This window comes from Crinia signifera, chromosome 3, assembly GCF_055691185.1.
Source record: "Crinia signifera chromosome 3, ASM5569118v1, whole genome shotgun sequence".
Taxonomy (NCBI): domain Eukaryota; kingdom Metazoa; phylum Chordata; class Amphibia; order Anura; family Myobatrachidae; genus Crinia; species Crinia signifera.
In genome coordinates, this window is record NC_139219.1 from 1,078,122 (window position 1) to 1,093,513 (window position 15,392).

Genomic DNA, 15,392 nt, shown 5'->3' on the forward strand with positions numbered 1-15,392 from the left:
CGCTAATCACTGGCAATCCTAGAGTTTTCCGGGCTTGCCAGTCTGGGCATTCAGTCATAGCCTGGAAAATTCTCGGGATTACCAGCGAAGGGGTTAATAGTAGTTTGTATCCTTTTCTAGTTTTGTGTTTCTATGATACTTAGTAAAACAAGTGTAGTTACACCAAAATACCACACAATGATGCTAAAAGTGCTTTTTGTTATTACATACAATCCATAAACCCTATTATAAAAATATTTAAATCTAGTTTCTACATTACTAACATTTTACATATTTGTGGTGGAGCTGCTACAGTAATACATAGACGCAACTGAAGTTCTTCGTAGAAGACAGCTGCTTGGATGAGGTAAAGGCCCCCATACATGTATCCAATTTGGGACGATTTCCCTTGATTCAGACTGATCAGGCCTAGAAATTGTCCCAAATCGCATGTGTTTCACACCCCATCTGATCCGATGCGCGTTCCCATGCGCATCGGGTTGGACCCTACAGACTGAACCTGCTGCAGGTTCAGTCTGTTAGATCGGACCCATCAGAAGCACATCGTGGGTGCTTTTTAGCACCCACAATGTGTTGGTCCGATCCGAAGGTGTGTGCCACACATCTATGTGAAGGGTCCGGGCTGTGGGTGTAGTGTGGAGTAGGGGCTGCGGGTGCAGTGTTGTGCAGGGTGGGCAGTCTGGGAATCGCTGAGCGGACAGCGGCGGCAGACCGTGAAAAAAAAATTCAAGAGATAGGCCTGCCGCTGATTGGCTGAGAGTGCTCTCTCAATTGATTGGCGATCCCTATTAATTTCTGATCAGGATCGCCAAAAGGGGGAGCCCACACAAGATTAATTGTGACAATCATCTCCAGATCTGAGGATTGTCACAATTAATTGCTGATGTATGGGGCCCTATATAGATAAATAGAGATATAGATAGATGGATAATTAGATAGAGATATAGATAGATGGATAATTAGATAAATAGAGATATAGATAGATGGATAATTAGATAAATAGAGATATATATAGAAGGATAATTAAATATAGATATAGATAATTAGATATATAGATAAATAGATAAATCGAGATATAGATAAATGGATAATTAGATATATAGATATACAGTACCACTCTTGTGTGTGCGGTCACACTCGGATACACACACACCTTGTTGTGACACACACACACACACACCTTGTTGTGACACACACACACACACACACCTTGTTGTGACACACACAGCAGTGATACATCTTATACAATGGCCTCTGCTGTGACCCGTGCATGCGTAGATCAGAGCAATATACAATAGGTCGACATGGCTAAGGTCAACAGGGTTGGAAAGTCGACCTTTTGACTGTCGACCTTGCCATTGCCGACCTTCGCAATGTTGAGCTATTTCATGTGTCGACATAAGCCAGGTCCTCCAGTGCATGTCCCCCTAATGACCACCATGTTCCGCCGCAGTTCCTGATGAAGCTGATCAGCGCGGCCGTCCAGGCTCAGTTCCAAGCACAGATTACAGTGAAACAAGAAGCCGCTGCGGATGTTCCCTGGAAGCCGCTGGACTGGCCGGCACGTTCTGTGGAGCTGGCACCGCAGCTTCAAGTAAACCCAGATACGCTGCAGCGCCACTACGTGTGTGAGCTGTATAACTACGGCTTTGACCATACGGCCGAGGAGGTAAGTGTCCGGTCTGTAGGAATAAGACGAGGAGTCAGCAGATTGTTGCATCTTATCGTTGTGTTCTCGTCAGGCCATCCTGCAGGTTGTGGACAAAGACGTGTTGGCGTCACAGTTACTGGTGCTGACGGGGCAGCGCCTGGCACATGCGTTATTGCACACTCAGACCAAGGAAGGGATGGAGCTGCTTGCCAGGCTGCCACCTACACTCTGCACCTGGATTAAAGCCATGGTGAGTAACATAGTAATTAAGGTTGAAAAAAGACGTTGGTCCTTTTATCATGCTTAATTACTGACCCCCCCAAGAGTCCACAATCTCCCCCCCCCCCCCCAAGTGTCTGCATTCTCACCCCTATGACCCCCCAAATATCTGCATTCTCACCCCGACCCCCAAGTATCTGCGTTCTCACCCCGACCCCCAAGTGTCTGCGTTCAAACCCACCAAGTGTCTGCGTTCTCACCCCCAAACGTCTGCATTCTCACCCAAATGACCCCCCAAGTACACGCTCACCCCCATGACCCCCTAGGTGTCTACGTTCTCACCCACATGACCCCCCAAGTGTCTACGTTCTGCCCAACCACATCACTGGTTATTCACCTACCTGTCCTGCTGACACACATCACCTGTCCTTCACTTTACACATACCTTCTATGTAAACACGTCACCTGTCCTTAACCTACCTGCTCTGTTGTCACACGTTGCCCATACTTCACCTGCACCTACATGTTCTTCGTAGGTAAGATAGTGGAAGAGCTGGAGAGGGACCGTGGCAGCAACAGTGATTGATATTAGAGGATGTTGTTGTGAGGTGGGAGAGCTGGAGAGGGACCTCGGCAGCCACAGTGACTGATATTAGAGGATGTTGTTGTGAGGTGGGAGAGCTGGAGAGGGACCGCTGCAGCCACAGTGCTTGCTGTTAGAGGTGGGAGAGCTGGAGAGGGACCTCGGCAGCCACAGTGACTGATATTAGAGGATGTTGTTGTGAGGTGGGAGAGCTGGAGAGGGACCGCTGCAGCCACAGTGCTTGCTGTTAGAGGTGGTTGTTGTGAGGTGGGAGAGCTGGAGAGGGACCGCGGCAGCCACAGTGATTGCTATTAGAGGATGTTGTTGTGAGGTGGGAGAGCTGGAGAGGGACCGCTGCAGCCACAGTGCTTGCTGTTCGAGGTTGTTGTGAGGTTGGAGTGCTGAAGAGGGACCGCGGCAGCCACAGTGATTGCTATTAGAGGATGTTGTTGTGAGGTGGGAGAGCTGGAGAGGGACCGCGGCAGCCACAGTGATTGCTATTAGAGGATCTTGTTGTGAGGTGGGAGAGCTGGAGAGAGACCGCGGCAGCCACAGTGATTGCTGTTAGAGGATGCTGTGAGGTGGGAGAGCTGGAGAGGGACCGCGGCAGCCACAGTGATTGCTGTTAGAGGATGTTGTGAGGTGGGAGAGCTGGAGAGGTTCCGTGGCAGCCACAGTGATTGCTGTTAGAAGTTGTTGTGAGAGCTGGAGAGGGACCGCGGCAGCCACAGTGATTGCTGTTAGAGGATGTTGTGAGGTGGGAGAGCTGGAGAGGGACCGCGGCAGCCACAGTGATTGCAGTAATCCTGACCATAGATGCTATGAGTGTATTTTTTACCTGTGTCCTTAACATTCTCTCTGAGAATAATCAGATTCATATGTACAGCATTGATGGTCACCTGTGTACTCTGCCAGGGCTGCATTGGGGCGGATGTAATTAGCCGCAGTATTTACTCCCTGTTTGATTTTCCAGGTCTAATGCCTGCAGATATTCCGTTATCCTGCAATGTGGATTATACCATGTGTGACACCCCAGAGGGATCATGGACATGTGCGGAGTAGAGACTGAATTGTATAACTTTGGGCTGAGCTTGTGTCCCGCAGCTTAGTCACACCCAGACGTAACAATACATTTAATACAAAAATAGACAAGGCGGCAAAATAGAGTAACCAGCTATAGTCAAATAGAGCAGGAGGGCACAGGGGGACTTGGTGGTCCACCCATGGCCTATAACTAGTGGACACGGTCCGTTCTCTAGAGACTGATGAACTACTGTACTAGCTGTCTGCTAGGAAATCACTAAATTCTCTGTTTTAGGATCCACAAGATCTCCAGAACACAGATGTGCCAATACCAACGACAGCCAAGCTGGTGGATAAAGTGGTGGAACTGCTGCCGGAGAACCACGGACAGTATAATCTGGCTCTGAACCTGATTGAGGCCGTGGAGGCAATGTCTTTATTGTGACCGGTGGCTGATATGGGCGGACTTCTATAGTATTATACCAGAAGCCATCTTGGCTGTGCTGGAAATCCATCTGTAACTAATCATTGTCTTGTATAGATCAGAAATATTCTGTGACAGAGAATAATATGCAAATATGTGTAAGAGAACCCGTTATATGGAGAATTTCGTTTATTTATACAGCTGGTTTGTGGGAGACGAGCAGGACATTTTATGGAAGGCTGTAGTGTAATAGTGGAGGATGAGAGTCCTCCTCCCTGTATATAGAGATCTGGACACACGCAGGACATTATATAGACGGCTGTAGGGTAATAGCGGAGGATGAGAGTCCTCCTCCCTGTATATAGAGATCTGGACACACGCAGGACATTATATAGACGGCTGTAGGGTAATAGCGGAGGATGAGAGTCCTCCTCCCTGTATATAGAGATCTGGACACACGCAGGACATTATATGGACGGCTATAGCGGAGGATGAGAGTCCTCCTCCCTGTATATAGAGATCTGGACACACGTAGGACATTATATGGACGGCTATAGCGGAGGATGAGAGTCCTCCCTGTATATAGAGATCTGGACACACGTAGGACATTATATGGACGGCTATAGCGGAGGATGAGAGTCCTCCCTGTATATAGAGATCTGGACACAAGCAGGACATTATATGGACGGCTATAGCGGAGGATGAGAGTCCTCCTCCCTGTATATAGAGCGCAGGACATTACTCCTGTATCAGGCAAATGAGCTTAAATCTTTAACCAATACAGAGAACAAAGTGCTCTTATTAGCAGTGCGCATCATGGACTGCAGGACCAGCCTGACCCCTATATAGAATATTAGAACCGTACCGTTCACCATCCCAACACCGGGGAACTTTCATTTCAAAAGATAACTTTGCATTAACAATAATAGTATAAGATGCGAATAATAAACTGTCACATAAATGTTTACGTAATGCGTGAATTTCTATATTCTATCCTAGAATCGCTGTAGTCAGGGCTGAGTCCTAGTAGCCGGATAGGCAGCACTTCCAGTAATACTGGCTCAGGCTACAACATGGCTGCTGTGTAGCTAGCAGGGGACACTTTTTTTTTCACTCCATAGGAGACACAGGGCTGACTCTGAACCGTTTGGGCATAGGGTCGGACGGTAAGACCTGGCACCAAACTTTTTCCTCTGGCAGCCCCGGCACCTCCGCCGCCTCCTCCCCAGTCAGCCAGTGCACCTTTATAGATGGTGACTGCATTATGCAGCCTTAAACTATATTGTATTTCTTTGTAACTTTTCTTTGGGTTTGCAGTGCTGGTTGTCCTGAGGATGCGGTCGCTGCCACTCTACCACCCCATAAATAGCCGATTTTCCCAATCTGTGTACCGCGTACCCATCCGCAGCTCTGATGTTTAGCGTCTCTATCAGACCGATCCTCCCTGAAAACTCCTGTGCACACCGGCATTTTCCCATCACACCCAGAAAACGGCCAATTACCACCCCCAAACACTGGCTTCCTGTCAATCAACCTGCAAATAGATTCATTGATACATTTTTATTTGTCACTATTTGGCCTCGCACATCCGTACAGGAATCTGCATAGCAGCAGTCAGGTCTGAATTAGGCCGACTATTTCTCATTCCTCCTTGTAGTAATACCACACACTGTAATGCCTCTTACATATTATGCCACACACAGTTATGTTCCTGCCACCATTTTATGTTCTACACACATTAATGCCCCTTATTATGGCACACAGTTAAGCTTTTAATTATGTTTAAATGGCAGGACCGCTTAGATGGCAGCGGGTCAAGAGCCTGATGCATCTAGACCAGGCATGTCCAACGTTGGCCCTCCAGATGTTTTGAAACTACACATCCCAGCATGCTTTGAAATAGTTTTAGCATTCTGTAATAGCAAAACTGTGGCAAAGCATGCTGGGATGTGTAGTTTCATAACATCTGGAGGGCCAACGTTGGACATGCCTGATCTAGACAACCTGCTTATCATGGCTCAATCTCAGGAAACGCTCAGATCACCTAGGTCTGGTGGTGGAACGCCTCCAAATGGACAGGGTCCCATGTGCACATCCAGACCCAGCTGACTGTACTGTCTGCGGAGGTATGACTGTCCCTCGTGATGGCTTCTGGTTCGGAAAGTCGTCCATACTGGATACAGGAGTGGGTAGTCCTCACCACAGACGCGAGCTTGCGTGGGTGGGGAACGGTGACTTGGCACTGCTCCGTCCAGGGCCTATGCAGTCCTCAGGAGAATCGCTTTTCAATAAATCGGTGTTTAAGGCCCTTTGTCTAGTTCAGCCGTTCCTGCAGGGCCTTCGGGTACAATCCGATAGCAATCGCTTGCATTAATCACCATTGTGACATGCGCAGTCATAGTGCCATGACAGAGGCCAGAGAGAAGAACATTCCGGCTCTGTCGGCAATCCTCAGACCAGTAGTCCTGAATTTGGAGGCGGACTTACCACCAAAAAAGTCACACCAGCGAATGGGCTCAGGAAGTGGTTTGAATGTTTCTATGTTGGTAGGGCGTTCCAGAGGTGGACTAATTGGCGTTTCATCACAATTTCTAGGTTCCCTTGTACAGGTCTCATAATGAGACCCAGGAACCTGCCTAGTAGATGCTCTGCCAGTAACCTAGACCATCCTTTCTGGCGATATCGCTCGTCCCTCGGATCCTGCGCAAGGTGAAACGGGAGGGCGGAAAGATGATCCTTGTGGCCCCGGATTGGCTGAGATGCATCTGGTATGCACACCTCCTTCAGCCTCTTTATATACACTCTGTTCCATCTTCTGCTGTGGTTGAACCTTCTTAGTCAGAACACTTGCCTCCGTCTAGACCGGCTCTTCAAAACTCCCTGTTGATAGCTAAGTTATCTTCTAACCATGCTGAATGGGGATGCGGTCATTCGTCAGACTGCATTTAGGTCTACAGTCATTAGGTCGACCCCACTAGGTCGACTGGCAGGAAGGTCGACCTGACTTAAGGTCGACATGGGCCAAGGTCGACATGACTTAAGGTCGAATTTGCATAAAGGTCGACATGAGGAAGGTCGACTGGTCATAAGGTCGACATGGGGTTTTCACTGTTTTTTTATCACAGTTGGCAATGAGAATCGGACCCTCGCATCGCTCGCTTGCGCTGCTTCGGGCACGGTGCCTCGCTGCGCTCGGCACACTATTTTATTCTCCCACCACGCCCTAGTGGATGGTAGGGCATGAAATACCGCCTGTCGGCACATGTCGGCTCAAAAAACAGTGAAAAACCCATGTCGACCTTATGACCAGTCGACCTTCCTCATGTCGACCTTTATGCAAATTCGACCTTAAGTCATGTCGACCTTGGCCCATGTCGACCTTAAGTCAGGTCGACCTTCCTGCCAGTCGACCTAGTGGGGTCGACCTAATGACTGTAGACCTAAATGCAGTCTGACGAATGATCCCATTCCGCTGAATGCTCATAAGCCAATGATGGCTAACCTTGACACTCCAGATGTTGTTGAACTACACATCCCAGCATGCCCTGCTACAGTTTTACTATTTGGCCATGCTAAAACTGATGCAGGGCATGCTGGGATGTGTAGTCCAACAACAGAATGAGTGTCAAGGTTAGCCATTGCTGAAATAAGCCATCCTTTGCTGGAGCATATTACAGGATTTGGCCTTTTTTTCCTGGTGTTCTGTTCTGGGTCACTGGTTTTATATTAAACGCAAACACGAAATAACTGGTCTTACTGGGATATTACACTTCTGCAGTACTTTCTTCTGACAGGGTTGTCAACCACAAGCTTTGAGTACCTTTAACAGATCGTGTTTTCAGGATTCCTTTCAGTGGAAGCAGGTGAGATAATTACTGACCCAGCATAGTACATAATCCACCTGTGCATAGGTAAGGATCTAAATCGCAGTCAGTGTCTTAAGAAAGGAGGACGATGATGTGTACAGCCTCCTCTGTGTCTTCACTATGCCATCAGCACTGTAGAGTCTGTGCACTAGAGGCGCACCGGACATTTTACCCACTATTTCTCTAATGTGAATAGGCACAACGCAGTAAAAATGGCTGCCATCCTATTGTCCCCATCATTTCTGCAATGACAGGCGTTCAGGGTAACATGGGTAGGACACAGACTTGAGCAAGTGATATTTACACCCAAACAATTCCTATTAAACAGATTTATTTCTTTAAAACCCTGACTTCAATTAAATAATATTCCAAGCTCAAAATCCATAGTTACAATGAATTTCTTCACACCATATAAAATATACAATGTTTGTTGTGACATATTTCTGTTATGTACAATACGTCTCCTGCTTCCCAAGCGGAACACAAAGCAGTTACTGCTCCGGACACGTCAGTCCACCCAGCGTCCTCTCTGCTGGTGATTATCCTGCACTGGTTAAGGTGGTTCTTCTGCTGAGTTACCCACAGGGTGGGGGACAGAAGGTCTGTTATCTGCCCCACAGCTGTAAACCTGACTTTAGGGTAAGTGAATATTGTCTGTCCAGGAACAATCATCCAGCTGCTGTCTCTGAGCATTGTAGCAGCATCCACTGTTCTACGTTATTCTTTCCTCAGATATATTTGCACAGGAAAATATAGGGAGCATAACTACACTCGCTGAGGAACATATTGGGAAATTGGTGGTTAGGAGAAATGGGGTGTTGCCCATAGCAACCAGACATATTCTTATATATTATTTCCTAGTCGACTTTAGGATGAAAAGTATAAAATATCTGGTATGTTTTGCATCTGTTCCAATGCACTCGTTTCCAGAAATGGCGGAAAGCAGAGATTGATGCCGGCATCAGTGTCCTGTACACAAAGGCCACAAAGTTACTAGTTCTCCAGGTAAATGTCCCCTGACCCACGGACACCTCCATAGACTACTGTCTCCATTTCCCAGCGATGACATCCAGGCAGCGTGGACACGGTGTTAGCGAGGACTGTGAAGTGTATTTGCGGCAGCGTGGGCAGCGCTCTTTGGTACATGGCTGAATTACAACTGTATACTTCTCGTCCTCACAGATGTCCCCACCTAAGTAAATAAAGTCAGGTTTATGTAACAGACTAGATACAGCCTATGAAATGAGCACTAGGGAGAACATATGTTATAGCTCGTATTCAGCCGCACACTGTGAGATCTAACCCCCTCATCAGTCAGACATTGCCGTCTGCTTACCGTAAATCCTATTCTCCGAGTCCACAGGTGTCACTGGAGTTACACTGGGGAACAGAAGGCGACCACAGGGAGCATGGGCACTTTAAATATAAATTAGTGTGGCCAACTCCTCCCCTTCTACTTCCCCTCCCAGGCAGTCCTAAAGATTGTGCCCGGAGAGAGCTGGAAGAGAACACACTTCCGAAGATGAGGTTAACCACAACAACATTCAATACTTAACCCCTTGAGTGGTATGCCCGGAAATTTTCCCGGCTCAGCTGCGCTGCCGCAGCGGGCTGTCCCAGAAAATTTCAAGGCATACCACAAATATGAAATAGGTGCGCGCCAGTGGTGTCCAGGTGTGCACCACCTCTAGAGCCCCCCCGCCACAATCACCCCCCCAACCCTCCATCACCTGTGATCCGGCGATCACACGCCGAAACTCTTCTAACACCGCTCCCCCCGCTATACCTTTAGTAGCAGTGACGTTGTCAGCAGGCTAGGGGCGGCTCGGGAGCGCTCAGGCACCCGAGTCCTCCCGAGCCGCCACGAACATGCCCCAGCCTGCCGCCGACGTCACTGCTGAATGTGACAGGCCGGCGGCTAACGCAGCGGAGACACTAGCGGTGGAGCAGAGGTGAGGGAGGGGGGCTTCCCACTGTGGTTGGTTTTGCTGGGGCAGGACAAACCTGCCCTAGTAGGTTTGTCCTGCCCCAGCAAAACCTACCACCCAAGGGGTTAATAGTAGAAAGTGATACAGTGAGAAAAAACAACACTGACCAACAAGAAACATACAGAGTCAGTCTGACAATGTTTCATAACGATTAATAAATGTGAACCCTGACCAGGGAAACTCCAAGATTAGCGGATAGGAACCTAAACCTTTAACTGGTGGTAGAGAACAGCGCTGAGGCAGGCGTCCAGTGACACCTGTGGACTCGGAAAAAAGGATTTACGGTAAGAACAAAATCCCTTTTTCTCCTTCATCCACCAGGTGTCACTGGAGTTACAGTGGGGATGTCCCAGAGCTCCCAAAATGGGCGGGAGTGCTGAGAACCCCTTAACACTGAGTGGCCAAACTGAGAATCTGGCGCAGCAAAGGTATCAAACCTGTAACAATGGACAAAGATCTGATGACCTGACCACGCTGCCGCTCGGCAGAGCTGTTGAAAAGAAATCACATGGGCAGCCATCCATGAGGGACCCACTGATCTAGTTGAGTGCACCGCAATGGCAGTAGAAGGTGTCTGAGAATTGGCAACATAAGCCTGACGAATGGTCAGGCAAATCCACCTAGAAAGTGCTGGCCAACCACAACGTACTGGGTCATAGATGACAAACAAGACATCTGATTTTCGAATAGGGGCCGTGCGAGATACATAGATGCACAGAACCCTGACCACATCTAATGATCTTGCTTCCAGAGAATCTTCTGAGAATGCCGGGACCACAATGGGTTGGTTAATGTGGAAGGTAGAAACTATCTTTAAAAGAAACATCAGGCTAGTACGGAGCTCTGCTCTGTCAGAATGAAACTGTAGGAAGGGGGGAGCAACAAGAAAGGTCCCCAAGTTCAGAGCCACGCCTGGCCGTGGCCAGTGCCAACATGAGAAAGACCTTCCAAGTAAAGGTCTACCTCCTCCAAAGGCTCAAATGCAGAAGACTGTAAAAAACGGAGGACCAAATCTAGGTCAAGGAGGGCGAAGTGGTGGTTGCAAATGCAATACCCCCTGAAAAAATGTCTGCACTTCTGGAAGAAAAGCCAATCTTTTTTGAAAAAAAGATGGAAAGCACAGACTTGAACCTTCAAAGAACTCCGCTCCAAACCAGAAGCCAGACCCGCCTGCAAGAACAGGAGGAGTGTAGCCTTCTTAAACAGGGTGGTGGAAACTTCACGACTCTCAAACCAGGACACTATTACCGCATTTGGAGGTCTTATGTGTCTTAAAGTGACCTCCTTTCTGGCCCACATCATGGTAGGTATCACCGTTCTAGGAATACCTGCTCGCCTTAAGATGGACTTCTCAGCAGCCACGCCATCAAATGAAGACGTCCTAAGTCTGGGAAGACGCAATGTCCTTGCCTGAGAAGGTCATGGTCATCCTGAAGAGGTAAAGGCCACGGCTCGTTGATCAGCAGTACTGTCAGATTGGGCGACCAGGACAGCTACCACCCCCCCTCCCCTCTCCGTATGTGTTGAAGCACCCGAGGAATCAATGAAAACGGAGGGAAAAGCATCCACCCCACAGCCTGTGGATCCAGAATCCGATCAAAGTATGTGGGAAGCTAAAAATTGTGTTGGGACGTCATCCGGTCTACCACCGTACCAAATTCTGAAATACCTGATGGAGGATGGAGACACCATTCTCCCTGATATACATCCTGGAGACAACATTCTCCCTGATGTAGGCCTCCCAATTGTCTACTCCGGGTATAAAAATGGCCGACAGGGCCTGATCATGAGTCTGTGACCAAAGTAGGATCTGGCTCACCTCCTTCATATCAGCCCGGCTGCGAGTGCTGCCCTGTTTGTTGATGTAAGCGACGGCCGTGGAGTTGTCAGACTGGACGCGAATAGCCCTGCCCTGAAGAAGCCGTCTCTCTTGAAGGAGGGCATAATAAACTGCTCTGAGCTCCAGAACATTTATTGAGAGAAGGGCTTCCTGCCTCGTCCATAAGCCCAGAAACTGGTGGTCCAGGGTGACTGCTCCCAAACCCCAGAGACTGGCATCCGTGGTGAGGAGTGTCCAATCGCAAATCTCCTGTCCTTTTGTAGGTTAGCAGTGTTGAGCCACCACAGTAGAGAAATGCGCGCTCGAGATAGAGTCACCATCTGTTGAAGATATAAGTGTGACCCTGACCACTGATGAAGGAGGGACATATGAAACGGTCGAGAGTGGAAACAACAATATTGAATTGCTTCGAATGTGGCCACCATTTTCCCCAGAAGTCTGGAACAGAGATGTACTAACACCTGCCGCAGACGAAGAACCAGCCTGACCAAGGCCTGCAAGGACTGGATCTTGTCTGTTTGCAGAAACACCCTCATCTGGACAGTGTCCAGAATCATTCCTAGAAATAGGAGTTGGTTGAAGCTGTGATTTTGCAAAGTTCAGAATCCACCCATGAGTTATGAGGGTTTTCTGAGTGAGAAGAATATTAAGCATTAAGGTCTACCTTGAGAGACTCTTCAACAAGAGGTCGTACAAATAAGGGATTATCGTTACACCTTGAGTGTGGAGTACCTCCATCATCACCGCCATGACCTTGGAGAAGATCCGAGGCCGAACAGCAAGGCCTGGAACTGCCAGTGATGATTCTGTACCGCAAATCGGAGAAAAGCTTGATGAGGGGGCCAAATAGCGATGTGCAAGTACGCATCCCTGAAATCGAGAGATACCAGTGACTCTCCCTGTTCCAACCCATGTATCACCGACTGCAGGTATTCCATCTTGAATTTGTCCGACTGTAAGTATGGGTTCAAATCCTTTAAATTCAGAATGGGCCGTACCGAGCCGTCCGGCTTTGGCATGAGAAAAACACTGGAATAGTATCCCTGAGTACGCTGATCCTCCGGAACTGGAATCACAGTTTTGAAATTGCGGACAACAGATGTTGCCCCCTTTCTGGAGAAACTGGCAAACCGATCTTGAAGAACCTGTTTGGGGGAGGCAGGCGAAAGTGAATCTTGTAGCCTAGGGATGAGATCCCTTAACCCATGAGTCCTGACAAGACTGAAGCCAGACGTGACTGAAGTTCCGTAGCCGAGCTCCCAGCTTGGAGTGTGTTTGTGCACCGTCCCCTGGAACATCCTCTGAATCTACTTGGAGGGCAAAAGGACCGAAAGAAAGGCCCCTGTGGAGTTCAACGAGGAGGTGGCGGTGTTGCAGAAGTAAGAAAGTGAGACATAACTCCTGTCGCTTGGGATATCCATTTGTCAAGCTCAGGCCCAAACAGGACATCCCCAGTAAAGGCCAAGGCCTCAACTGCTCTGCCAAGCCCTGTACACACACATCGATTTGCTTTCGATTCGATGTTAGATTCGATTTTCTATTAGATCTGGCATTAGATCTTTCCATTCACTTTGGCATTAGATCTGTACTTTTGCATTAGATATCAAATTCGATATACATTCATGGTACATTGTACACATTCAATTTACTAGATGGAATTCGATATTTCCTTGGCTGCACAGTAGATTTTTCTGTTCGATTTTGTGAAAACGGGAGCGCGCCTCGGATCGAATGTAGATCGAAAGTGATACAAAAACCATTAGATTTAGTTTAGGATTCGATTTTGCTTCTATAAGCAAAATCAAATCGAAAATCGGGAACAATCGAAGCATGTGTACAGGGCTTTAGACTCAGATTCTGCTTGCCATTGGCATAGCCAAAGAGCTAAGCAAGCCAATATGGAGAGCGCAGAAATCCTTGCTGCTACTATACAAATGACCGAAGAAGCCTCCATCAAAAATGCAGAGGCCTCCTGGATATGTTCAGCCAGTTGAACAATAGAAGAAGGGTCAGAACCCTCACGTATTTCTGTTGAAATTTGTGAGGCCCAGACCACCATGGCCTCATTAACCTAGCATCCGACTTGGGCCGGACGCTGTAAATGCCAGCAGCTGAAAAAAATAAGGATCTAACTTGCGGTCCGAGGTGTCCGTTAGGGTAGTGGCACCTTGGACCGGAAGGATAGTCTTCTTAGACAGTCGTAGAATCGAGGAGTCGACCATCCGTGGAACCTCCACCTTTTTCCTGCCCTCGGGCTGTAAAGGATGTAGGGTTAGGGTTTGTCTGAAATTTTCTGTCAGGATGATTCCAGACCTGTACCACCTGGTCATCCAATTGCCCCACCGGAAGAAAAGTGGAAGATTGCTTTTGTTTCTTCCCAAAAAGAGAAGGGCGAACAGGAGCATCCGCTCCGTCAGTTATATTACAAGCAATCTTTACCATATCAATTAAATCCTTAAAGCCCTGAGAGGCTTGTTCAGGCTCTTGTGGGACAAAGGCCAATACATCATCCTCCTCAAGCTCTGGCATATCGTCAGTCATCTAATTCCATAGTCTGTGGAAGCAACCTTTTCCTTTGTAAAAGGGGGGGTTTAATGTCTTTGAAGAGGATGGCCTTGGGCCCTCGGCCGGTCCTGGAGCCAGACCTTCCACAGCAGAGGCTAAATCACTCTGCTGGCTTCTAGATGTTTCCCTATCCTTTTGGGAAGCAGTAAGCTCAGAGGATAAGCGGGACATGAGATCTGTAAACTGGGATGCCCAAGCAGGGGTATGCACAGGGGCCTGTACCAGAGGGGGGTTAACTGAGCATTTATCACAAAGTAACATACCCTTAAGGTGCCCACACACAAGAAAGATTTTTTTTGCCGATTGACCGATTTGCGATAAATCGGTCGAAAATCGGACAATATCGGTAGGATACTCGCTCCCGTGGTTCTTTTGCTAAATCTTCTGATCTTATATGCTGCATGAAAGATCAGAAGATTTAGCAAAAGATCCAGAGGAATACATATGGGCTCTTAAAAGAAATCTTTGGTAAAGATATGCGCTTGCCTGAAATCTTTTGTGCAGGACGGACAGAAGATTTCAAGGCTAATTTATGTGCACATCTTAAGATCGCAGATCTCTCTAGTGTGTGGGCACCTTTAGAGGCCTTGCACTTTTTACCAGCACTACTCTCTTGGAGTTTCCCCCTGTGATGATTATTTACAATAATAAGGCACACAGGTAATAACTACACACTACCACACACAAAGGGAGAGTAGGTATAAATCAGCCAGATAACAACACTGGATAGGAGAGACAGTGAAATAAAAAGAGCCGCCACAGGGCCTAAACAGCTGTCTTCACCTAACTCTAATCCCCCACTGTAACTCACAGATTGGGTAAAGCTGTAGCAGGACGGTCACCAGGAGAGGAAAGGATCACCAAGCTGTAGCCTTGCAGGAGCATACAGCCGCAAACAAGGAGCCTCCAGCAGCTTGTCAGACGGCGCCAAGTACAGAGAAAATGTCCGCCGCAGACACGCTGAAGATAGCTGGGGCTGCTGTGAGCACCATGTGGTAACTCCGCCCCCCGCCCAGCAGCTCCGTCTTCAATGGCGCCAGATTTGTAAAAAACCCTCTGCTACCACGGTCATTTTAAGCCCTGACCTCCGCTAGCCAACAGGGAGGTCAGGGTATACTCACAGTGCTGCCAGCTGTGAGGCTAGGGGAGGATTGTGGCGCACGCCTCGATGAGCAGTGCCCATTGCATTTCCAGAGACAGTGGTTTATGCAGCCAGGGAGCCGAGCGCAAGCC

At 48.2% G+C, this 15,392-nt stretch overlaps 2 protein-coding genes across 3 annotated transcripts in view; one reads left to right on the forward strand and one right to left on the reverse strand.

The window, feature by feature from the left end:
- RAB3GAP2 (RAB3 GTPase activating non-catalytic protein subunit 2) overlaps positions 1 to 4,867 on the forward strand; it is a 270,922-nt gene extending 266,055 nt beyond the window's left edge. For both annotated transcript variants that reach the window (XM_083175131.1, XM_083175132.1), the window contains exons 33-35: positions 1,454 to 1,669; positions 1,743 to 1,901; positions 3,772 to 4,867. In XM_083175131.1, coding sequence (XP_083031257.1) covers positions 1,454 to 1,669; positions 1,743 to 1,901; positions 3,772 to 3,921 — 525 coding nt within the window. In that variant the 3' untranslated portion in view covers positions 3,922 to 4,867. The remainder of the gene's footprint in view (positions 1 to 1,453; positions 1,670 to 1,742; positions 1,902 to 3,771) is intronic.
- Positions 4,868 to 8,080: 3,213 nt separating this feature from the next.
- The window catches only part of IARS2 (isoleucyl-tRNA synthetase 2, mitochondrial), a 152,241-nt gene continuing 144,929 nt past the window's right edge, over positions 8,081 to 15,392 (reverse strand). The window contains exon 23 of the mRNA XM_083175133.1: positions 8,081 to 8,958. Coding sequence (XP_083031259.1) covers positions 8,807 to 8,958 — 152 coding nt within the window. The 3' untranslated portion in view covers positions 8,081 to 8,806. The remainder of the gene's footprint in view (positions 8,959 to 15,392) is intronic.